Raw genomic sequence first — 25,661 nt, 5'->3', positions numbered from 1 at the left:
AATTAAGATCCAGTGAAACATGTGAAGGCTGTGGCATTGAGGGTAAATTATTGACCTAATTAGGAGATTGGCTGAGAGGCAGAAAACAGAGAGCAAAGATAATCGTCAGGCACTCTATAATTGTCAGAATGTGATGAGTGGTATCCCACAGGGATCTGTATTGGGGTCTCAACTATTCATTGTATTTATTAACAGCTTAGATAATGGGGTAGTGAGTCACATGTTGAAGTTTGCTGATGGTACAAAGGTAGGTGGCGATATTTATAAGCTGCGCCGATGGAAGCATAAAATTACAAGAGACAGTGATAGATTAAGTGAATGGATAAACTGGCAAATGGATTTAAATGTAGACAAGTGTGAGATTGTTTTGAATGTAAGAAAGGATAGAATACTTTCCATATGGTGAAAAGTCGGAAACAGTAAAACTCAAAAGAAACTCAGGGGTCCATATCAATAGATCATACAGAAGTACAACCAAAAAGGCTAATGGAATGCTGGCCTTTATATTTTTAAATACTAAGAGGCAGAAGTCATGCTCCTATAGTAAAAAGCCCTGCTTAGATCGTGCCTGGAGTATTGTATCCAGTTCTGGGCATCTCAGTTTAGGAATACTGACCTTGGAGGGAGTGAAGTGTAGATTTAATAGAATGATACCTAGACTCCAAAGGCCAAATTATGAGGAGAGATTACGCCAACTGGAGTTGCTATCCCTTGAATTTAGAAGATTAAAGGGAACAGATAGGATAGATAGAAACCCTTTCCACTAGAGGATATAGCCTAAAAATTAGGCCCTTCAAGAGTGAAATTAGGAAACTCCTTCTAAACGCAAAGGTTTGAAGAAGTTTGGAAGTCTCCTTCGCGAAGGACAATTGATACCAGTTCAATAATTTAAAATCTGAGATTGATAGATTTCCGTAATCTCACCTCCAACCTATTAATGGACAGTCATACTTCCCGTGGGTGGGCTCCTCACCAACATTTTAGCAGGGGGGGTGGGGAGGGAGCTGGATTTTATGAGGTGCCATGCTCCCAGCTCCCCCCCGAACCCCCCTGCTAAAATGTTGGTGGGGAGCCCACCCACAGGAAGTATGACTGTCCATTAATAGGTTGGAGGTGGGATTTCCATCCCTCAGGGAAAGGAAGCCCACTTCTGAAAGATGCCAGGATGGCCTACAGCTCTGTAGTCAGAGCTGTATGGGAGTGGTGGCCACTGCTGAGACTACAGGCAGTCCCCAGTGGCCAGCATTGGTGGAGCCAGGCAAGGTAAGTTGGCGGGGGAGGTGGGGTGGGTAATTTTCCAGGGTCAGGCTGCCAGGTTCCAGCAAGGTGGGTGAGGGGCCGGGTTTGAGAGGCCAGGAGAGGAGGGTAAAGGGGGAAGTGTGACCTTGGGGCATGCCTCCGATGGGCAAAAGAGATCCCCCCACACTCCCCCTTTCCAACATCAGTCTGCGCAGCTAAAGTTGCTTGGTTGGTGGGGCATCCCCCTGCCATGGGGAAAACAATGGCAGGGCAAAATGAGGCCCTTAAGTGGCCATTAATTGACCTAGGGGTGGGTGGGTAGGCAGCAGGAAGGCTACGTGCTGTATTTTAAGTGCCACTCTGCCTTCAAACCCGCCGGCAGGGGAGTGTAAAATCCAGCTCATGAGTGAATGGCAGAACAGACTCGAGAGGCTAAGTGGTCTCTCCTGTTGTAAAATTAGAGAGAAGCCTAAATAAAGGAAAAGCAGTAATCTTGAAAATTGATGAAGATGGTGATTTAAGCAACAATGAAAGTGATGAATCAAAATTAAGATGTGAAATATTCAAAGAAATCTGCCAAAGGAACAGAGAGAAAAGAAAATCTGAACGGAAAAAATAACCTCAAGCAGATCTGCAAGCTAGAATCCAGCAAAGCATCAAAAGGAGGAAATGCTGAACAAAAAAGGAAACTTCAGAATAATAAAGGGAATAAGGGCTATCTTATATGCTCAGAGAAATAAACTTTTTTGCCACCTATGTTATTCCTCTGCCTTTCCCATCTTCTGAAGGCACTAGAAGAAAGTTGCTGTTCTACAGGTGTCTGCTGCATTCCAATACATTGCCTAAGTTATCATTCTTCATGTACCCTTATAACAGTGTTAATGGCCTATACAATTGTAAAGAGGCACAACATACATGTTTAATCTTACCACCAATCAAAATGCATAACACACATACACTCCCAACAAGGGGCCACTAGATAACAATCAAGAAATTTGAACTTGACTGATATTATCACCCTTTCTGCCTTGGGAATGCTGAGCCCAACTGTAAAGCGCTCTATTTGCAATCCGGCTGATATCAGCAAACACTGGGATTTAAACTCACATCTTTAGCTATCTACAGATTAGAACTACATCAGGTGGTATCTTTGCCCACCAAGCCATTGGGACAAACCACTTTGCTTACTGAAATTGGGGGTTAGCAGTCACCTGATAATAAGTGTTGAACCATGTTGGATATATAGTTCCATGTGTTCTAGTCAGCTTTTTCTAACTTGCTTTAGAGTAACAGCCTAAACAATATGAGCCAATAAACTATTTGACTATGGGAACATCACAGTTTAGCCCTATGGTCACCTAACATTCACACAAATATTTCAGGTGGTGGCACTGGACAATGACCAAGAGCAGGAACATGTTGATTCACCATCTCCCCCACACTTGCTAATCCTAAAACATCGAGTACATTTGTCTCCTTCTTACTGACGCCTGGTGGAAACATAATATTTAATCTGACCCCCTTATGCAGTATGGCTCAGTAAATGTTGATTTTACTAACTGAGGCATTAAAAGGAAACATTTTTCAAAAATCCATTAAGTAGACTCATTCCATATGCCTTCACCTGAAGAGTTTCCCTCCATTCTTCAGGTCATCTGCAGTTGTGAAAAATAACTTTTCATTGTTTTTTGTGCAAGTCAAACTGCTTAGTCATCAAAGAATGTGGTCAGAAAGAATTAAAGTATTCTGCAGAAATGCCAAATTGACCCTGCACCCAGCAATATATGCTAAAGAGAAAAGACGGTGCAGCATCTGTATCACCAAAGAATGAGCATTTGGGTTTACAGCAACAGCAACCTGTAAAGTACTGCTGAGAGGCTGAGGAATGGATTGATATGTACCTTTCATCTCAGAAAAAATAAACAAGAGATTTCAAGAATAAAAAATACTATTAGGCACAACATGCCCATTCCTATTTGTTAGATCAGCTCCAACTATACGATGGCTGGACCAGACAACAGTTCCTTTAAATATTTAATAGAAGTGACCTAGACACTTAGGAACTTCTCAGCATAAAAATAACTTCTCAGACTATATGCACTCAGTACCTTTAAAGACATTCTGTATACTACACACATACTTCCACTTCTCCTTTTAACAGGGAGGTCACACTTGTATTTAAGTAGGACCTAACATTGCCCCATCCTATATGGGGGAAAAAGAAAAGCTTTTTAAAAAGATTTTCCTGTCATTGATATTCATCTATACAAGTACATTCTAGATGGTGGTTTTGAAAGATGTCCAGATCTTGTACAATAGCCTGTTCTCTCTGGGTTATTAGGACCAGATGAAGCTACTGTAGTTTATGTTTGAGCCACAGATGTTTCTGCCCAGCCAGCTCCTTTGCTTGATTGTAAATGGATTTGGTCTCGAGTGCTGTCTTATTTCGGCAAAGATTCCAACCTGGATGAAAATCAGAATATTATCTATGTTGCAAAGAACACCATTGAGACACTCTAAGTACTTGCAACGTTTGCCCTTGGGAATGTTATGAATTTCCTATCAGTGATTATTTGAAGTAGTATCAAGCAAAAGGTGTAATCAATGAAATTAATACAACAACAACTTATATTTCTATACCGCACACTGTATAGAAAGAGACACATCAGAATGTTTAACATGAGGACGGATAGCAAGTAGACCCCAAGTTCGGAGGAGATGGTTAGGGGGGTGGGGTGAGTTGGGGGGTGGGGTGGGAATTGTGGGTTGGATGGTGAAGTGGGATGAAGAGATGGTGATGTGGAAAAGGAGGTCTCAGGCATTTCTAATGACAGGGAAGGGTTACAGATACTGAGGGAAAAAACACAAGTTCAAGATGGCTGCAGAAACAGCCGCTAATGATTATATAGAAAAAAGAAGGCCCAAGCTGGGAAAACTGGTTAGTGTGCACAGAGACATAGGGCTAGAGGAGATCAAAGGGGGAAGAATCAGAGTCAAGTCATTTGGACCTAGAAAGCAAGTGGGCCTTAGTGAAGACAGCAATGGTAATAATGTGGGCCTTTCTGCAGGTGAGGACACAGATTTGACACACTCGACGATCTGTGGTTCATGAATAGAGGTAGGGAAGCAAGATGATCATCTGAAAAGTTCAACAGTGGAATAATAAAAGCTTGGATTAGGGTTTCAGCAGTGGCAATGAGCTATGTTGTAAAGGTAAAAGAAAGTAGTCTTGGTGACAGATTGGAAATCGGGAGGAAGCTGAGCTCAGGGTTAAACAAGGTTATTCACCTCTAGGGCCAAGTCTGAGGTGACAAACATAATAAAAGATTCAAGGCCAAAATGCAAGGTATTTGCAGGAGTCAAGAGATGGCTTTGTTTTTAGTGACATTAAGGAGGAATGTTTGACTCATCCAGTAATGACAGCAGCTGGAGGAAATAAGATATAGAGTTGGGTACCATCAGTATACATGTAAAAGCTGACTCTAAGCATCTGGATAACATCACCAGGATAGCAGGTAAATGACGAAGTGGAGAGGCCCAAGGGTAGAACCATGAAATGACCAAGCAGACATGGCAAGAGAAACCACTTGAGGTGTAACAGGTAACACTGGATCCAGGAGCTGTCAAGCTGTTGGGCTACAGAAAAGATCAATCTTTAACCTGTACATCACCTTCCAACACCCAGAGTTGGGATCCCAATTTCAAGTAGATTTTTGAATCCAAAAGCTGTTCTTAGCATTTGATCAACTATGTACATTGGGTCGGTTTCTTGTCAAACTCTCCCATTCAATTCAATGAAATCAACACCAATGCAAATGTGTCCATTTTTATGGACAGTATCACCACTGCATCTTCTTTATTTCTGTACTCCCAGCTGGTCGATATTGCCCAAATTATTCTTATAACCTTAGGTGTAATGATATGTCAGGACAAAGGGTTGGACATCATACTTTTATTTTCCTCAGAACTTGAAATAATTTCAGGAATTGCCTTTTATACTTCTGTGTCAGTTTTGGAAATTAAACTTTGAACCTTGAGTGTTGGTCATCCGAAGAGTCTTCTCCATTGCCGAATGTTAATTGCCTTTTTTAAAGCTATTTCTTCTTTTGTTAACATACTCAGAAAGCACCCTTGCAGATCTGACACCCTGAACCAAACAGAATATGTTCAGTTCTGACGACTGGTCATCAAACTGAAATGTTAACTCTTCTCTCCATGAATGCTGCTTGACCCGCTGATTCTTTCCAGCATTTTCTCATTTTATTCCAAAGAGAATATTATCTGGTTACACAAGTATTTAATTCCTGCTTATTTACAAACTGACCACAATGGCATCTGCTCCAGTGTCATTTTTCAATCCAACTGGACAGTACTTGAAGAAAAGATTCACGTTACATAATTTACTTCCCTCCTATTGATAGTTCCTTGGAAAGCTGAAGAGATCCTTCAGCCACTTTGCAAATCAAGCTGAGTTCTGAAAAAAACATTTACATAACGCCTCTTCTTTAAACACTAATTACAATATGTCTGTGCCTGTATTTGCGAGGGAGTGACTTGCCACACTGCATACACAAACTTAATCCGCTCAGTTGTGTTCTTAGCTTTTCTATTGGCTTTGCTGTGAACATTTTATTTGCTCCATCTATGCAGCACACCTATATTTTATTCTATTAATTCAACAGAGTTATCTGAATTCAACAAGATTATCCATCAGGAATATGGACTGTTCATTCTTAAAACATTTTTCTCAATTGTACCTAGTTGAGAGCGTCCTTAAGAGTCAACTTTAGATAAATTTGGATGTGCTCAGAGTTTTGAAGACTTAGAAGTAGTCTGTAATAGAACAGTTGGTTGTGCTAGTTTCTACATTCACAATAACCCATGAGGTAGTACAGGGATCCAATTAGCAAATTAATCAAATTCACTTCTCCTTTCTGCTGGTTAAATTTAGTTGCTTGAACATTACTACACGCCACAAAATATTTTTCAAAGTTCTCAATAACAACTGCATATTTGCTTTTCAAATATGAATTATGCCAAAGGCACTGATATTATGTATTGCTTCATCTACCATCGAGTAAATTTGTACTAGCTTTATCACCCCTAACTTCATCAAACTTTTAAAATGTCATCTGTTTTAATGAATAATGTACAAAATCAAATGGTTAAGTGTGGTTTATTTAGAAATTATTAGTGTGGTGGCTCAACAATCCTGGAACTTTCCATAACTGCTATAGAATACAGAAAAGTGTTTTTCCACCTAGACTTCAATATTCATACACTGAAGATGTGCAAATTCCAAACAGATGGAATGTTGAGTACACCTGCAGTGCAGGTTATGCCATATCTATGTCCCACTGTATTTTCAGTCTAACTCTGTCTTTACATACAATGGGTCAGTTTGCAGATGGTACAAAGTTAAATGGGAAAGGAAACTGTGAGGAGGATGTAAAGAGATTGCAAAAGGATACAGACAGGTTAAGAACGTACCAGATGGAATATAATGAAGAGGTTATCCACTTTTGTAAGAATCTGTGAAATGCTGGTATTCAGAGAGACCCAAATGTCCTTGTGCACGAATTAGAGAAAATTAACATGCAGATACAGCAAGCAATTAAAAAGGCAAATGTAAGCCTTTATTACAAAACTTTTGGCATAGGCAAGTAAAGGAATTGTAAGGAAGTATTGCTGCAATTATTTAGGACGTTGGTGAGATCACACCTCGAGTCCTGTGTATAGTTTGGTCTCCTTACTTCAGAAAGGATATACTTGCTTCAGACAAAATGCAACAAAAATTCACTAGAGTAATTCCTGGGATGGTGGGATTGTCCTGTGAAAAAAGATTGAAGAGAGAGAGACTAGGCACATAGTCCCTATAATTTAGAAGAATGAGTAGTGATCTCATTGAAGCATATAACATTCTTAAGGGGCTTGACAGGGTAGATGCTGGAAGGGTGCTTCCTCTCTTCTTTTACATAGAAACATAGAAACTAGGATCAGGAGTAGGCCATTCGGCCCTTCGAGCCTGCTCTGCCTTTCATTATGATCATGGCTGATCATCCAACTCCATAGCCTGCTCCCACTTTCTCCCCATATCCTTTGATCCCTTTTGCCCCAAGAGCTATATCTAACCCCTTCTTGAAAACATACGATGTTTTGGCTTCAACCATTTTGTGATAACGAATTCCACAGACTCACCACTCTCTGGGTGAAGAAATTTCTCCTCATCTCAGTCTTAAATGGTCTACCCCATATCCTCAGACTGTGACCCCTGGTTCTGGGCTCCCCCACCATTGGGAACATCCTTCCTGCATCTACCCTGTCTAGTCCTGTTAGAATTTTATAGGTTTCTATGAGATCCCCCTTCATTCTTCTGAACTCCAGGGAATGTAATCCTAACCGACTCAATCTCTCCTCATATGTCAGTCTCACCATCCCAGTAATCAGTTGGGTAAACCTTCGCTGCACTCCCTCTATAGCAAGTACATCCTTCCTCAGATAAGGAGACCAAAACTGCACACAATATTCCAGGTGTGGTCTCACCAAGGCCCTGTACAATTGCAGCAAGACAATCCTCTGGCTCTGAAGGCCAACATACCATTTGCCTTCTTTACCGCCTGCTGCACCTGCATGCTTACCTTCAGCAACTGGTGTACAAAGACACCCAGGTCTCGTTGCACATTCCCCTCTTTCAATTTATAGCCATTCAGATAATAATCTGCCTTCCTGTTTTTGCTACCAAAATGGATAACCTCACATTTATCCACATTATACTGCATCTGCCATGCATTTGCCCACTCACTCAGCTTGCCCAAATCACACTGAAGCATCTCTGCATCCTCCTCACAGCTCACCCTCCCACCCAGGTTTGTGTCATCTGAAAATTTGGAGATATTACATTTAGTTCCTTCATCTAAATCATTAATATATATTGTAAATAACTGGGGTCCCAGCATCGATCCCTGCAGTACCCCACTAGTCACTGCCTGCCATTTGGAAAAAGACCCATTTATTCCTACTCTTTGTATCCAGTCTGCCAACCAATTTTCTATCCATCTCAACACACTACCCCCAATCCCATGCGCTTTAATTTTACACGCTGTCAAAAGCCTTCTGAAAGTCCAAATAAACCACATCCACTGGCTCCCCCTCATCAACTCTACTCGTTACATCCTCAAAAAATTCCAGTAGATTTGTCAAGCATGATTTCCCTTTCATAAATTCATGCTGACTCTGTCCAATTCTGCTACTGTTTTCCACATGCTCAGCTATTAAATCTTTTATAATGGACTCTAGAATTTTCCCCCACTACCGACATCAAGCTGACTGGTCTATAATTCCCTGTTTTCTCTCTACCTCCCTTTTTAAATAGTGGGGTTACATTAGCTACCCTCCAATCTGTAGGAACTGTTCCAGAGTCTATAGAATCTTGGAAGATGACCACTAATGCATCCACTATTTCTAGGGCCACTTCCTTAAGTTCTCTGGGGTGTAGATTATCAGGCCCTGGGGATTTATCGGCCTTCAATCCCATCAATTTCCCCAACACCATTTCCCTACTAATAATGATTTTTTTCAGTTCCTCCCTCTCACTAAACCCTGTGTTCCCCAACATTTCTGGTATGTTATTAGTGTCCTCCTTTGTGAAGACAGAACCAAAGTATGTGTTTAGTTGGTCAGCCATTTCTTTGTTCCCCATTATAAATACCCCTGTTTCTGACTGTAAGGGACCTACATTTGTCTTTACCAATCTTTGTCTCTTCACATACCTATAGAAACTTTTACAGTCAGTTTTTCTGTTCCCCCGCAAGCTTACTCTCGTGCTCTATTTTCCCCTTCTCAATCAATCCCTTGGTCCTCCTTTGCTGAATTCTAAACTGCTCCCAATCCTCAGGTCTGTTGCTTTTCTGGCCAATTTGTATGCCTCTTCCTTGCACTTAATACTATCTCTAATTTCCCTTGTAAACCATGGTTTGGTCACCTTTCCTGTTTTACTTTTGTGCCAGACAGGAATAAACAATTGTTGCAGTTCACCCATGTGCTCTTTTAATGTTTGCCATTGCCTATCCACCGTCATCCCTTTAAGTAACGTTTCCAAATCCATCATAGCCAACTCGCGCCTCATAACACCGTAGTTTCCTTTATTAAAATTCAGGACCCTAGTCTCAGAATTAACTACGTCACTCTCCATCTTGATGAAGAATTCTATGATATTATGGTCGTATTATTATTATTATTATATTATTTGGATGGGGAGTCTTGAACTAAGGGTCACAGTCTCAGAATAAGGGCTCAGTCATTTAGGACTGAGATTAGGAGAACTTCGTTTCTCAAAGGGTTGTGAATCTTTAGAATTCTCTACCCCATAGAGCTGTGGATTCTCTGTCATTGAGTATATCCAAGACAGAGATCGATAGACTTTTCAATACTAAGGGAATTGAGGGATTTGGAGAAAATTCATGAAGGTGGAATTGAGGTATATCAGTCATAATTTTGCTAAATGGCGAAGCAGGATCAAAACGTTGAATGGTCTTTATTGCCCCTATTTCTTATGTTCTTATACTAGAGTTGTTTTGGAGGTGTCATTTTTATTTTGAACTCATGTCATTTTCTTTAAAGCCATTAGTCAGTTTTGCATGAATGTGCAAAGCGTAAGCATCTTTAGCACCTACTGACTGCCCTCCTAAAACAACAGTCAAAAGACCGCTCAGACCAAAGGTCACGGAGGAAGCAGAAAAAAAAAAGTTTCACTTCTCACTGCCTTCCTTAAATCCTCTGATCTAAGAGGGATCTAGTGTAAGGTATCACTAACTTCTCCTGGGGCAGGATTCCTTTTAGACCTCGTCCATCTCATTCTGATGGTTGTCCGTTGCCTGCATCTTTGCCAGCTGCAAACACATCCTTCATTTGCATTACTGGGAAATTCTAGCACAAGATAAATGAAATGGCTTTTGGTTCCCTTTCCTTTCTTTTGTCTCAAGCAACAGAATATTCTCCAGGTACATTAGGCAATCAAATCAGTTTGATATATACAAACATATGAACATATGAAATAGGGGCAGAAGTAGGCCATTTAATGCCTTGAGCCTGCTCCGCCATTCCTGAAGATCATGGCTGATCCGTTCTTGTTTCGAATTTCACATTCCCATCTACCCCCGATGACCTTTGATTCACTTGCCTAACAAGAATCTATCTACTCCCGCCTTAAAAATACTCAATGACCCCGCCTCCACCACCTTCTGAGGCAGAGTGTTCCGAAGTTGCACAATCCCCAGAGAAATAAATTCTCCTTATCTCTGCCCTAAAAAGGCAATCCCTCATTTTAAAATAGTGCCCCCTAGTTCTGGATTCACTCACAAGAGGAAACATCCTTTCCATGTCCACCTTGGCAATACTGTTCAGGATCTTATATACTTCAGTCAAGTCACTCCTCGCTCTTCTAAACTCCAGTGGAAACAAGCTATATACTATATACGGTATTGACAGGCAGACCTAGGTTGGAATATAGCCCAAACTACTGTTCATTAGTGATTACCATGTCTACTGGTTGTATGCCCGACATGAAATGAATTTGGAACAGTCTAAATGCAATGCTTTAAGAATGAATTCACAACAGATGGTTTCCTCTAATTCAGTATGAACTGCAATAATTAGGCAGTAGTGTTCAGGAAGGATTGAATAAAAATGAAGTCACACAGATACAGAGGGGTGATCTTGTAAGGCTGGGAATAAACATTTATGTATCTAGTTATTGGAAATATGGGGCAGAATTTTTCCGTTGGTGAGTTGGGGGCGGGGCCCGCTCGCCGACGCGAAAATGACGCGGGATGAGTCGGGGGGAACCCCCGACGTCATCCCGCCCCATTTAAATATTCAGGAAGGCGGGCTGACAGCACAATCAGCTGTCTGCCCGCCGACCTGTCAATGGCCAATTGAGACCATTGGCAGGATAATTAAGCCAATTAAGGTTGGCGGGCAGGCCAGGAGCCCGAGCTGACTTCTGAAAAAATATGAAACCTCATCCACCGGCAGGATGAGGTTTCATGTCGGTATTAAAAAAATTTAATAAAGTTTCTGTGATATTTATTAACATGTCCCATCTCGTGTGACATTGTCACATGAGGGGGACATGTTAATAATTTTTTTATTTTTCTGTTTTTAAAGTTTCAAACACTGTCAGTGATCTCCCTGAGACAGCACTTAGTCTCAGGGAGATGTGCGCTCTTTCGCGCGCATGCACGAAAGAGCGCACTCTGACAGTTGGGGAATCCCCCGTCGCACTCCCAGCACAGGAAACGCATAGCGCTTCCCGTCAGGCGGGCCTTAATTGGCCCGCCCACTTAAAATGGCGGCAGGGCCTGTTTCGGTGGCGGCAATTGGCTGTCCACCTGCCGCCGAGCCAGTGGGGCCCGCCCGCCCATCAAGGGCAAAATTCTGCCCATGATCTTTTCTTCCATTATACATTGTCTAGTACCATTAGCAGGAGAACTACTCCACTCTTACAGCTAACAGAATATTATCAATAAAGAAGTGCCACTAAGTCAACACATTCCTCATGACATGGTTGCTCAGAGGTTTTACAAGGAAAGAGGTGGACAAGAAACAAGAAAGAATTTGAAGGAGGAATGGGAAGGGGCCAATGTCTGCTGAGATAGGACGGAGCAATGCTGTGGAGAGATCTAAAGGGTGTATAAAACAATGTACGGGAGAGGACTTGGGCAGCAAAATTCTTGATTAGCTGACGGAAGATGAGGAAGGAAACAGCTGAGGAGAGCATTTGAGAAATTGATTTTGGAGAAGATTAATAATGAATTAGGGTTTCAGTAGCAGTGGGGTGAAGCAGATATGTTTGTGGTCAAAATCCTTGAAGTAGAAGAATGCTACCTTGGCCTGTTCCCTTTCCCACCTTGGTATGATGATAAGCCTGATGTGGGATGAAAAAATGCAACTTATGGCCCAACATAATGTCAACACTGCATATGACCAGAGTCAGACTGGCTTCAGTTAAGTCAACATGAAGGCGAAGCAATTTTTGATTCATTAACATTTCAAAGGCTACGTTAAAAAAAGAGAACAACTAAAGTAAATAGACAGGGGAAGGTTGTTTGATAGTGTTTCAGCAGACAACAAATATAATATTTTTTAAATGTGCAATATTGAACATGCAGGTGTTATGGTCATGTCATATGTCCATAAAGCATATTGGGAGATGGATAGTTTACTTATAAAAAGCAACATGAAATATAGACACTGTACCTTCACAAAATGGACTCCAGAAAGTCAGGTGATTTCCTTTGTGGTTTCTGCACAGACATGTCTGGACATATTGCTGGGAAGTCACTTAAAATATAAATGGCCTTGCCAGGTGCTGATTGTTTGCCCGTCACTATTTCAATAGGAGAGACTTAAAATGACAATGGCAGCTGGATCTGCTAGTCTCAGGCAGGCGGGATTTCAAATAAAGTCATTCATTGAGGATGATCATAGCTGGAATGTTGAAGGAATTCCCCAATTGTGTCAATTACATCAGCTTCAACCGATTATGTGGACAATGGAATACATCAATACTGTCATCACATGACTGAAACTAGCTGGAGAGGGAGCTGAAACCTTATTAATCCACAAGGGCAGCCCATCAAAGCAGTCTGGGATCACCTCAGAGGGAGAACACTCTCGCTCAGAAAAAGGGAAGAACCCTGCCTTGCAAAGAAAGTCTTCTCAGGCAGTGAAGAAGGGATGATTCATTTTACCTGCAAGGTTATAGTTCCTTACTATAACGGTTCGACTATAATTTTGATGAAAACCTCCAACCTCCATTTGTCTCCAAAGAGCCAGAAACAAGCCTGCAACATTTTCAACCACCATCTTAAGGACCGTGTAAAGAAGTGACCTGTTTCTGTTTTACCTGTCTGGTAATCTAAGTGCAGGTTACATCTCTAGAAATCAGTTTTTCTTGCGTATGTGTCTTTGTGTTTGGGGAGTGGGTGTTTGTTGCCTTTACATTTCGGGTGTTGTGGAAATAAACATTTATCCTCTCTTTTTATTTAAACTTATAAGAAAGCCTGTTTGTGTCTGTTCTTCAAAGTCACAGCACTTAGAAGAGTTTAAACACTCCTTCTCAAAAATACACATTGTTGTGGTCAGCCGAGAGGTGAGAAAAGGGGGAAAATTATCCCATATCTCATCCCATTTGTGCCAGACTGGGAGTCCGAGTCTGAGATTTGAAACCATTGGATGACAATTAAGTTGGAAACAGGAGGTTGAAATTGGTCAGTGGAACTAAAAATCAAAGGAAAAAATCAATCAGCAGGCTTTCCTGTAGTTTCACTGTACTAAGTATTTAAGATGAGCACATTTGATGCAAAGAACTTTGTAGAAGAGGATGCGTAACTTAGACTGCATTAAAAGCATTAAATATCGAGGGCCTATAAGAGCTGTAGTGAAGTAGATTGATGTAAATTGATTGGTGTAAAGAAAGGCTGAAATCATCCAGATTCTAGCTGATCACTTTGATATTGAACCAGTGACAGGAAGCAAGCCTAGAGCCAGAAATGATAAAGTAGTGTTAGCTAGAATCCAAACAGTTATGGAAATTGCCAAGCAAAAAATGGAATTAGAGTTCCAAAGGGAAAAAGAATAGAGAAAGGAAAGGGAAAGACAAAGGGAGAGGGAAATGCAACATGAGAGAGATCTAACAGTTTGAGATGGAAAAGGCAAAACTGAAATTGGATGACACAGGTGCCACTAGCAATTCTGATTCAAATTCAGAGCAGAGCTTTCTGATTTTCTGGAACATTCATATTAGTGCCAAAGCTTAAGAAGAAGAAGAAGTTGAATCCTACTTCAGTTCATTTGAGAAAATTGCTAAAAGATTAAAATAGCCAAAAGAGTCTTATAGGAACAGGAGTAGACCATTCGGCCCCTCAAGCCTGCTCCGCCATTCAATAAGATCATGGCTGATCGTCTTGTGTTTCAATTTCCACATTTCTTGGACCCTACTCTTGCATGGTCAATTAGTTGGAAGATATCATGAAGCTTATCCCATGCTATCAGAAAAAATACTCTCTGGATAATGAGCAGCAAAAACTGCCATCTTAAATGCATATGAGTTAGTACCCAAGGCATATTGTCAGAAATTCAGAAAAAGTGCTGCCTAGGCCTACACTGAATTTGAAAGAGAGAAACACATGGCTTTTGATCATTGGGTAAGATCTTTAAAGTTAGACCACTGTTATGAGAACTAACGGGAAATAAACCAAATGTAATATTTCCAAGTTTGCTGAAAACATGAAACTTGGTGGGAATGTGAGCAATGAAGATGGTGTTAAGAGGCTTCAAGGCGATTTAGACAGGTTGAGTGTCATATGAGGAGAGATTGGGCTGACTTGGCCTATATTCACTAGAGTTTAGAAGAACTAGAGGACATCTCATTGAAACATGTAAAATTCTGACAGGGATGGACAGACTGGATGCAGGGATGACATTTCTTCTGGCTGGGGTGGTCTAGGACAAGGGGTCATAGTCTCAGGATACAGGGTAGACCATTTTGGACTGAGATGAGGAGAAATTTCTTCACTCAGAGAGTACTGAACCTATGGAATTCTCTACCGCAGAGGGCTGTGGAGGCCAAGTCACTGAATATACTTAAGAAGGTGTCATTGGGTATGGGAAGAGCACGGGACTACAGCGTTGAGATAGAGGATCAGCCATGATCATATTGAATGGCGGAGCACAGCTCTCAGCGCTTCCAGTCCAGAAATGCTGCACAGAACACATGGCCCCGAAAGGCAAGAAGACTGCAGCCCCCTGATTCAGTGGCACATCCCTGAAACGCCTTTTGGATGCTATGGAGGCCCGCCATGATGCCCTCTACCCCAGCGCTGGGTGAAGGCCAGCAAGCAAGGTGTCAAATCCAGCACGGGGAGGCAGTGGCAGTGGTGGTCGCCCTGCAAAAGAGAACAGCCACTCAGTGCCAAAAAAGGATGAATGGTCTCATCTGTTCCGCCAGGTTAAGTTCCTCTTCTCATCACTCTCAACTCTCAAAAACCCATCACACATCCACAGGGATCTCACACCTCAAGGGACAACCCCACCAACTCACACACACCCTCACATCTCCATCAGGCTCATACCCTATCTAGCTTGTGTTCTCATCCCAACCGTAGCTCCGCTCACCACACAAACATTTCATGCAGTGCCATGTTCACAATCTGGTGGTCACCGAGTGGACACGTGTCCACAGCAGGAGACAACAGGTTCAGCTGAGCTCCCCGATACTCGGAGTACTGCTGGGGAACAGGTAACTGTGAAGTTCGAGTCAGATGATTAACCTCAGGACTCGGCCTTCTAACTCATCGTGGAGAGTCAGCAGAAGACGTGGAAACATCACCCAGAGCTGTTGGAAGCCCTCAACAGAGTGGCACGCGAGACGGAGGAGTGCATCCACCTGCTCTCTGATGAAGTGGTACCCACATGTGCACGTTTGGAGGTCTCCATGGGGAGGATGGCGGACGCCATAGAGACTCTGGTCCAGCAGAACATGGAGATGCATGCAGACCTGCACTCCATCATGGTAGCCAGGGGCGACTTCCTACAGTGGCAACACGAGAAGGAAACAGGACAGCTTGACATCCCTCCAGGTGCTCCTTCTCCTCAAAGAGTCAGACTGGGCCCTTGGGCATCCAAAGGGAGGAGCAGCAGCAACTGGACACCCCTGGGTCATTCACTCAGGAATCTCAGAGGCTATCCTCTCCCTCTGAGTCCCCTTTGCTTGCGACCCCCTCAACCTTGTCCTCTGTCACCGCAGAGGGAGCAGCTGGCCCACAGGGGGACAGTCAAAGCAAGCCGGGGCTCCCCAAGGCCTTGGCTCTCCAGGGGACACATGCCAAAGTCATCAAAGACAACTGGGCCAAACATTGCACAGGCTGTCTCCACTCATGTTGTGGATGTCAGGGCAGCACCTAGAAGTGGTAGGCCTAGGAAAGTTAAGAAATTCCGTTCACAATTGGTTGTATGGGTGAACGCATTTTGTCTCTTTATAATCTGAAAAAATGTTCACTTTCACTGAATAATGTGTAATGGTGTCTTTCAGCTTCATTGACAGGCTTCGCGAGTCCTCTCCCTGCATCCCCCCAACTAGCAGTTCAGCTGCACGCAGCCGGCCCACAGATGATTCTAGAGGGAGAAGTGATTCTGGAGGGAGAAGTGTGTCTGTGAGGCAGGGTCTTTCAGAATCTCATGCAAGCACTCTTCCCACGCACGCGGATCCTTCCTCCATCACACTGATCTCAATGTCCTAAGCATTTTCAGTGCTGCCTGCTGGTGTTCTCTTTCATTGTCAATCTGAGCTGACCTGCATCTCCGCCCAACCACTGATCACACTCCCATGCAACACCTGTTCCCACCCATGAGTCTCCTTTCACTTTCAGTTTTAGAAGCATGGCGCGTGTAAGATTTGTCTTTAACTCCGTCCATCTTTTCCCCTCCCCCAATCACCCATGTCCTTTCCCCCATCACGGTTGACTCCCCGGCATCATCTTCCATCTCCCCACTGTCACCTACTAGCCAGAACCCTTTTCTTTCGGGGATGTTCAGGTGAATGTGCATGTTCCCTACCTTCCCAAAAATCCCACCCTCATCCACATTGACCTCCTCCTTCCCTCCTCCAAATCCTCACCAACCACCCTCACCGTCCCTTCTACTGATGCTTTGCACCCTCACCCTCCCACCCTACCGGCTCACTCCACCCTCTCTCATTCTCAGCATTCCCTCCTACCACGCCCACCCTTATGTCGTTCCCCAGGAGGCAGTCATCGGCTCCACAGACCCCTCCCTTGCATGTTCATCTGGACATTCCCCTTCTCCTTACTCCTTTCTCCCCCGACCCGGACTCCTTCCGTTACATCTTCCACTCCCCCTTACACCTAGCTCTCCAGTTGCTATCTTCTCACCTGTTATACCCTCCCCTGCTATACTCCCTCACCACTCCCAACCTCACTCCCCTTGACACCTTGGTTCCCCCCTCCCACACTCACTCCCAGCGCATTTGTTCCCTCCTCCCAACGTCACCCCCTCCACCTGACACACCTTCCTCTCCCAGTCAAACCTAGACCTTCCTCTCTCTCCCCACTCCCACAGAACCCACACCTCTCCCAGTCAAACCTACAACTTCCTCTGCACCCCCTCGACAATCATCCATTGTAGACTACGGCGAAGACACTGATGTCGTGAAGGAGACCCTCAACGGTGACCTTCCGCCTTCTGTGAGCTGCTTCGCTGCAGAGCCATGTCCATGAGAATCCACCCAGATGTGATGCACATTCCTCCAGGGTCCTGTTGCTTTCGGGCTCAAGCATCTTCTGCTCCTCGGATGTCTGCAATGTGAGCAAGGCCCGGACGGTAAGTCCCGATGTCTACATATCACATTTGTCAAGACGTATTCTGCAGCGGCGTGTTTTTCCGATGTCATGGACGGTAAATTTGACATGCAAGGATGATTGCGGTGAGCTGGGCTTATAATAATATACAGATGTATTACATTGAAGTTCTCAATATGCGGCGGCAGGAAACACGGCCCGTCATTGATGGGCAGAGCGGACGATTGCAAACGTGTTTTATGATATCGTGAAACCAATTTTTGGCCTTCCCGTCATGTTGTCCGCTCACACCCACCATGATGCCCGATGCCAGCGGGTACAGAAAATTCTGCCCTAAGTGTTGAACTTCATTTTTCACTAAGTCCAAAACCAACAAAGGCAATATGTCTGCTGGTATTAAAATGTCCAAAGTACTACAAACAGATACAAGTAAAAATATAACAGCTTTTGACAATACATAATAATGATTTAAAGGTGGAAAAGGCATGGAAAGCATCAAGTTTCTTTTCCTTTTTCTAGCCTTCCTCGCTCATAAAGCACTCTGACCAAGGACAGAAAAGGATTTTTTATTTTTTGCTCATCCTAAGGGGTGATGTATCACCCATGTTGTAAAACAAGCAAATGTTACAAGTAAGCTGTTGAAGGATTAGTAATAATTTTCTTGCCTAGAAAAAGGAAAGAACCCTGCCTCAAAAGGAGAGTCCTTTCAGGCAGTGAAGAGGGGCTTATTTGTTTTGCCTGCAACATTATATTTCTTCACTACAGAGGCTCAACCACAATTTCAACTAAAAAGCCAGAAACTGTGAACCTTCATTTGTCTTCAAGGAATCCTTCAGGCCTGCAACTTTTCAACCACCATCTTAAGGGCTATGCAAAGAAGTTTCTTTCTTACCCTTACTGTAATCTAAGTGCATATTACATCTCTAGAAAATAATCATGTGTGTGTGTGCCCATGTGTTTGTTGCATTTATATTGCGGGAGTTATGGAAATAAACATTTTTAACTTACAAGAAAGCCTGTTCATGTATATTCTTTACAGCCACAGCACTCAAAAGGGTTTAAACACTCCTATTCAAAAATACATCTTGTTGCAGTTAGCTGAGAGAAGGGAGAAAATAATTCCACATCTGTCCCTGTCTGTAAGACAGGATAAAGCATAATGAAGATCAACAGGCTCAAGCTAACTAAGTATGCAGAGTGTACTTAGTTTGTTCAGAAAGTTGTGATGAGATATGAACATGCAAAAGTATCTGTCAGGAAAAGTCCACCTAGCCTGTCTCATAAAGTTGAACATCAAGGGAATCTTTATCTCCTACATGCCATGCAATTTCCTGTAAGAGGTTAAAATGGGATCAAATCCCAAATCCAGTTAGGAAAAAACTGCTGGAAAAATACACCCCTAAGAGAGGAAAACTAGAAACAAGAGATTAAATTAATCATCGCTCATATTATTTGATACCTACCTCCTGTATGAGGTGATCTTTGTTGTAGTCAGGAACCAGTTCAGCTTTCTCTTGAAGATATAGTGTAGATCAGCACAATTAAGCCAGCAATATGGTCCAAAGATCTACTATTCTCTGGCTAAGGAAGAACTGCCTCAAATCTAACTTATCTCCAGCAATCCTGGAACTCACTTCCTAACAGCACTGTGGATGTACATACACCAGATGAACTGCAGCGGTTTAAGGCAGTGGCTCACCATCACCTTCTAAAGGGCAATTAGGGAAGGGTAATAAATGCTGGCCTAGCCAGTGATGCCCACATCCCGTGAAAGAAAGAATAAATAAATAAATCTTCCATAAATTATATGCATGATCTTGCCTAATCTAATTAAAATAATAAATATCACCACATTCTTCCTTTCCTCCCTGAGCATGCATACAATCCAATTCCTTCATTATAGACTTCCATGAAATCACCTGAGTATGTGTTTTTAAACCATACAGACCCAACTCTTTAAGCTTACTGGGAAGCTAGGTGTTTTACGTTGGGAATCATTCTTGTAAGGGTTCTCTGATCATTTCTCCAAAGGCTCAAGATCACCCACCAAATAAGGGGGCCAAACTGGATAGGGTATTCTAAATTAAGTCCGATCAAGGTTGTGTTATGTTCCCACTCTTGATTTATCTGGTCACCATCTCAACTTTGTTCAGTGCTCCATCTGAACCACCAATCAAGAATGCAACTTGCAATTCAAGAGAGCTCTGTGCCCAATATTAGTAGCTGCACCTTCAAACCGAGGTTTGTGTCTGTGTTACTCTGTATTAGAACTCACAGCCATCTCCAGAGAAATTCACATCTTTAATCAACCCGACCATTCCAGGCAAAGAAGAGCACATAGAAGAGTGAATTATTTGAGAGGACTGACAAAGTATCTTTAAAAAAAAGTGTGCATTAAGAATGTCTATCAACAACCTATAATTTTCTAAATACATTCCACGCATAAGTTGGATCTTAGACTCTCTCTGCCTTCCTGTAATTTTAGCTAGGTTCAGTCATCTTCCATTTACATTTGTCGCCCATTTAGTTTTGGAGCAAAGAATCCAGTTTTCGAGTATGCTTTTGAGTGACAACTGAACAGAAAAAGCATCATTTATTTTAAAAATAGAAATAATTTTTCCTCTGACCTTTTGTCTCATGATATGGACGCACATATTAGTATGTTCACTGATTCCTTAGCTTCAACAAAACAAAGAGAACTTGAGCCATACCCATACTTTACCTCCTCTCCAGTTTTGGGCTTTCTGTTTTGCATTTAACACTGCATTTACTGTGGTGTGTTCTTACTTTAGACTGGTGTTCCTCCTTTGGTCTCCATGTTTTGTTGGTTGAGGCTGCTGCTGAACAACCATGTCAGGATTCAAATCCACCTCTGTCGGGCTGACCATTACCTTCGCTGCTCCTAGTAAAGCTGTCTTCCCCTTGTTGTAATTCTGTAAGACCTGGTTAGGAAGGAAGATAAATTATTTTAAAGAAGTGAATCAGTTCACATTCACTCAATACAACCTTTGTAGGTCATCTCTTAAAAAGAGATGATGTCACTTAGATTAGATGAATACTAAATGAAGATAAATTGAGGATTTAGTTGCACCGTGAGTTATCTTCAGGGTCTTGGTTTAAATCCACCTTAGTTTAAATTTTATTGGGATGAAAGTCTAATCTGCCTGTTAAGGGGTGAGCGAGGAGACTACACCTCAGTGAGACGGGGGCCAAGTGAGTAGCGAATTAGTGACATGTGGGAAAGAGGTGTAGTATACATAGGAATTATTCTAAGTTAATTAAGAAGGTAATTAAATTAAGTTAACTAAATAACATAAATAACAATGGCAGGACAGGCATTATGTTGCAGCTGTGGAATGTGGGAGCTTTTGGGTGCCAGGACAAACTTTGCAGAAAGTGTAAGCAGCTAGAGGAGTTCCAGATCAGGATTATTGATCTGGAGGCTGAACTGCAGACACCACACAACATAAGGGAGGGAGAGAAATATCTGGATACTTTGTGAGAAATTGATTTTTTCTTTCAAATAGACAGGCTGCCTGGGGGGTGTCAACATGAAAAGGAAAGAGGTGTTAGGTTTGAGGTACGAGTGAATAGGTTAGATCTAAGATTTGCATTTTTAGATAAGTGGGGAGTTTGAATATCAAACAGGAGTCAGAGGTAGCAAGAGACACGTTTGCATCTCGCAGGAGTTCCATAGGTAAATAGCCATAGGTAAATAGAAGGGGGATATTATATTTTATTGACCCAAACACAAATAAACATGGAAACATGAAAGATGTTATATTTGGAAGGTTTTGAATTTCAAAGAGGTATGAGAACTATGGAACCTGAGATGAAAGGGGAAAATGTATTTTAGAGTTATTGTGGAGAGCTTAGGGTAATTGTAGCTGTTTGGAGCTCCTGGAGCTCTTTAAGCTCTTGGGCTGTTCCGCCGTGAGCTGTGAGATGTAGCACCTGGAGCTAAAGCTGGGCCTGTGGCTGAGGGATATACAGTTTGAATCAACCATCCAGTCAAGCCAGAAAAGTCTTGGGCTGAAAAAAGCAGTTTTATTCTGAAGTTTGGATTTTCACAGCAGAGTGGAAGAGTATTACAGGTCATGTGGTATGCCTTTAAAAAAAAGCCAGTAATATTACCCAAAGCAGACTGCTATAGCTTAAATAAATAAAGTTAAACATTTATAAGGGATTGTTGCCTGGTAGGTGTTTACTTATGAGTTTGACCTAGTAGAGTGTCTTTTTGGGGAAATGTTTAGTAAGGCTAAGTTTAACTGTGCATCTGTAATCTTGTGTGCTTAAGTTTTGTTTTCTTCTTGTTGATAAAACTTTTATTTTTAATTTTTAGAATCTCAAAAGTGTAACAGGACTTCTTACTGCTGAGATCAGTATGTTCCCTTCTTGTTTTCATATTAGAAAAAAAAGGGTATGGCCCGTAAGCCAAGCTTCCCTCTGGGATTTGGTTTGTGCAGCAATTAAGATCAGTGGTGCTCAGGACAACTTTGGTCCAGAAGACAGTCACACCCCTTAGAATAGGGTTGCCTGTTTTGGTTAGTGGAGAGAGACAGGAGGATGCGACCATGAGTGAGGCAAGAAAAGTGACTGAGCAGAGAGTAGTGGAGGAGCCTCAGACTTTGCAATTGTCAAATAGATTTGAGGTGCTCACAACCTGTGTGGTGAAAGCAAGATCTGCAAGGTGGATGAGCAGGCTGGCCATGGTACCATGGTTCAGGAAGCCATTCAAGTGGGGAGAGCAAACAGGAGTGTAGTAGTAGGGGACAGTATAGTGAGGGGGATTGACACTGCTCTCTGCACCAAAGAGCGAGAGTCCAGAAGGCTATGTTGCCTACCTGGTGCCAGGGTTCAGGACATCTGTTCAGGGCTGGAGAGGAACTTGCATTGGGGGGAGGAGGATCCAGTTGTCGTGGTCCATATAGGCACCAATGACATAGGCAGGGCAAAGAAAGAGATTCTGCATAGCCAGTATGAGGAGCTAGGTACCAAGTTAAGTAGAAGCTCAAAGGTAATAATCTCTGGATTATTATTTGAGCCACATGGAGAGTTGATAGTAGATAATAAGGAAATGGTGGATGAAATGAACAAATATTGTGCTTCTGTCTTCATTATAAAGGATGCAAAAAACATTCCAGTAACAGCTGTAAATCAGGAGGTGGAAGGGAGAGAGGAACTTGGTGAAATTACAATCACTAGGGAAGCAGTACTGAGCAGAGTGATGGAGCTGCAGGCTGACAAGTCTTTGGGTTCTGATGGACTTCATCCTATGGTCTTAAAAATGGTGGCTAATGAGGTAGTGGGTGCGTTGGTGTTAATTTTCCAAAATTCCCAAGATTCTGGAAAGGTTCCAAAAGACTGGAAAGTAGCAAATATAACACCTCTATTCAAGAAGGAAGGGAGACAGAAAACAGGAAACTATAGGCCAGTTAGCTTGAGGTCTGTTGTGGGATAAGTGTTAGGATTAATCATTAAGGATGTTATAGCTGGGCACTTAGAAAAGCCCAAGGTAATTGGGAAGACTCAACATGGTTTTCTGAAAGGGAAATCCTGTTTAATCAATTTATTGGAGTTCTTTGAAGAAGTCAAATGCACTGTGGATAAAGAGGAGTCTATAGACATACTGTTCCTGGATTTCCAGAAGGCATTTGACAGGGGCCACATCAAAGGTTATTGCAGAAAATAAAAGCTCATGGCATAGGGAGCAACATATTAACGTGGATATAAGATTAGCTGGCTGACAGAAAACAGAGCGTAAGCATAAATGGTTTTTTTTTTTGGTTGGCAGGATGTGACAAGTGGAGTCCTGCAGGTGTCTGTGCTGGGGCCTCAACTTTTTCAATTCATATCAATGACTTAAATGAGGGGAGTGAAGGCGTGGTAGCAAATTTGAAGATGACACAAAGACAGGTAGGAAAGTATGTTGTGAAGGGGACATAAAGAGGTTGCAGATAGATATAGATAGGTTGAGTGAGTCGGCAAAAATATGGCAGACGGGGTATAATGTGGGAAAATGTGAAGTTGTTAATTTTAGCAGGAAGAATAAAAAAGCAGAGTATTACTTAAACGGGGAATGACTGCAGAATTCCGAGGTGCAGAGGGATCTAGGTGTTATTGTGCATGAGTCACAAAACATTATTATGCAGGTACAGCAAGTAATTAAGACTCATGGAATGCAATCCTTTAATACAAGAGGAATTGAACATAAAAGTAAGGATGTTATGTTGTAGTTATGCAGGATATTGGTGGGACCACATCTCGAATGCTGTGAGCAATTTTGGCCTCCTTATTTAAGGAAGGATGTAAATGCATTGGAGGTGGTTCAGAGGAGGTTTACTGGATTGATACCTGAAATGAGCGGGTTGTCTTATGAGGAAAGATTGGACAGACTGGGTTTGTTTCCAATGGAATTTAGAAGAGTGAGGGGTGACTTGATTGAAGCATATAAGATCCTGAATGGTTTTGACAAGGTGGATGTGGAAAACATGTTTCCTCTTGTGGGTGAGTCCCGAGCTAGGGGGCACAATTTAAAATCAGGGGTTGCCCTTTTAGGACAGAGATGAGGGGAATTTTTGTTCTCTCAGAAGGTCGTGCAACTTCGGAACTCTCCGCCTCAGAAGGCGGTGGAACTGGGGTCATTAAATATTTTTAAGGCGGAGGTAGATTGATTCCCTTGCCTAAGAAGAATCTAAGGTTATCGGGGGTAAATGGGAATGTAGAATTCAAGACACAAACAAATCAGCCATGATCTTATTGAACGATGGAGCAGGCTTGAGGGGCCAAATGGCCTACTTCTGCGCCTATTTCATATGTTTGTAGGCAAGCTCAACCCAGTTCTTAAGATCATGAGCCGTAGCACAAAATTAGCAATGAATTAGTAATCTTACTCAGTGAGGTTACAAGGATAGCTGATGTGAGAAATTGAAAAAATCTAACTGCCGCATGTTCTTATGACATATCGGTCTTGAGCTTCCTCAGTCAGTTTTTGCAAAGTATTTAAAGCACAGAAACAGGCCATTCAGCCTCAACAGGTTCATGCCAGTTATGCTGTAGTTATGCCAGAAGTTGCTGTTCAATCAAGTGAGTTCCATGCAAATTTACTGAGGTAAAGTAATTTAATTATTCTCAGTGCGTATGGTGCAATTTCACACTAAGATAAAAGCAAAATACTGCGGATGCTGGAAATCTAGAACAAAAACAAAAATACCTGGAAAAACTCAGCAGGTCTGACAGCATCTGTGGAGAGGGATAGAGTTGATGTTTCGAGTCCTTATGACCCTTCATCAGAACTAAGACATATAGAAATGAGATGAACTGGTAGAAGCGGGTGGGACAGGAGAGCTCGATAGGGGGTCAGTGATAGGTGGAGGCCAAGAAGAGACTGCCAAAGATGTCATAGACAAAAGGACAAATGGGGTGTTGATGGTGGTGATATAATCTAAAAGATGTGCTAATGGGGACATTAAGGGAAGCAAGCTAGTGGCAGATGGCCCTAGTGTGGGTGGGGTGGGGTGGGGTGGGAAGGGGTCGAAATGAGCTAAAAGATGGCAATCAAACAATAGATCGAAACAAATTTTAAAATAGGAGGGAAAATAAAATAGTTGTAAAAAAAATATATAAATTATTGGAAAAGGGGGGATCGGAAAGGGGGTGGGGATGGAGGAGAGAGTTCATGATCTGAAATTGTTGAACTCAATATAAAGTCCGGAAGACTGTAAAGTGCCTAGTCGGAAGATGAGGTGCTGTTCCTCCAGTCTTTACCCCATCTGCCACTAGCTTGCTTCCCTTAATGTCCCCATTAGCACATCTTTTAGATAATATCACCGCCGTCAACACCCCTTTGTCCTTTTGTCTATGACGTCTTTGGCAATCTCTTCTTGGCCTCCACCTATCACTGGCCCCCTATCGAGCTCTCCTGTCCCACCCCCTTCTACCAGTTTATATGTACACCTCTGGGCAGCCCACTGCACCCCACCCCGGCCAACCCCCCCATCCCTACCCCCTGGAAACTTTCATGTAACATCTTAAACACAATGATGA

The 25,661-nt window shown here is 42.4% G+C and overlaps 1 protein-coding gene across 9 annotated transcripts in view; it reads right to left on the bottom strand.

Moving 5' to 3' along the window:
- dagla (diacylglycerol lipase, alpha) overlaps positions 1–25,661 on the bottom strand; it is a 485,173-nt gene that overhangs the window by 12,471 nt on the left and 447,041 nt on the right. For all 9 annotated transcript variants that reach the window (XM_078549077.1, XM_078549076.1, XM_078549078.1 and 6 more), the window contains one exon: positions 20,403–20,557. In XM_078549077.1, the coding sequence (XP_078405203.1) occupies positions 20,403–20,557 (155 nt within the window). The remainder of the gene's footprint in view (positions 1–20,402; positions 20,558–25,661) is intronic.

Source organism: Cetorhinus maximus, chromosome 9, assembly GCF_964194155.1.
Source record: "Cetorhinus maximus chromosome 9, sCetMax3.hap1.1, whole genome shotgun sequence".
Classification (NCBI taxonomy): domain Eukaryota; kingdom Metazoa; phylum Chordata; class Chondrichthyes; order Lamniformes; family Cetorhinidae; genus Cetorhinus; species Cetorhinus maximus.
The sequence above is the reverse complement of the archived record's forward strand: the minus strand, read 5'-3'. Positions and strand labels throughout refer to the sequence as shown.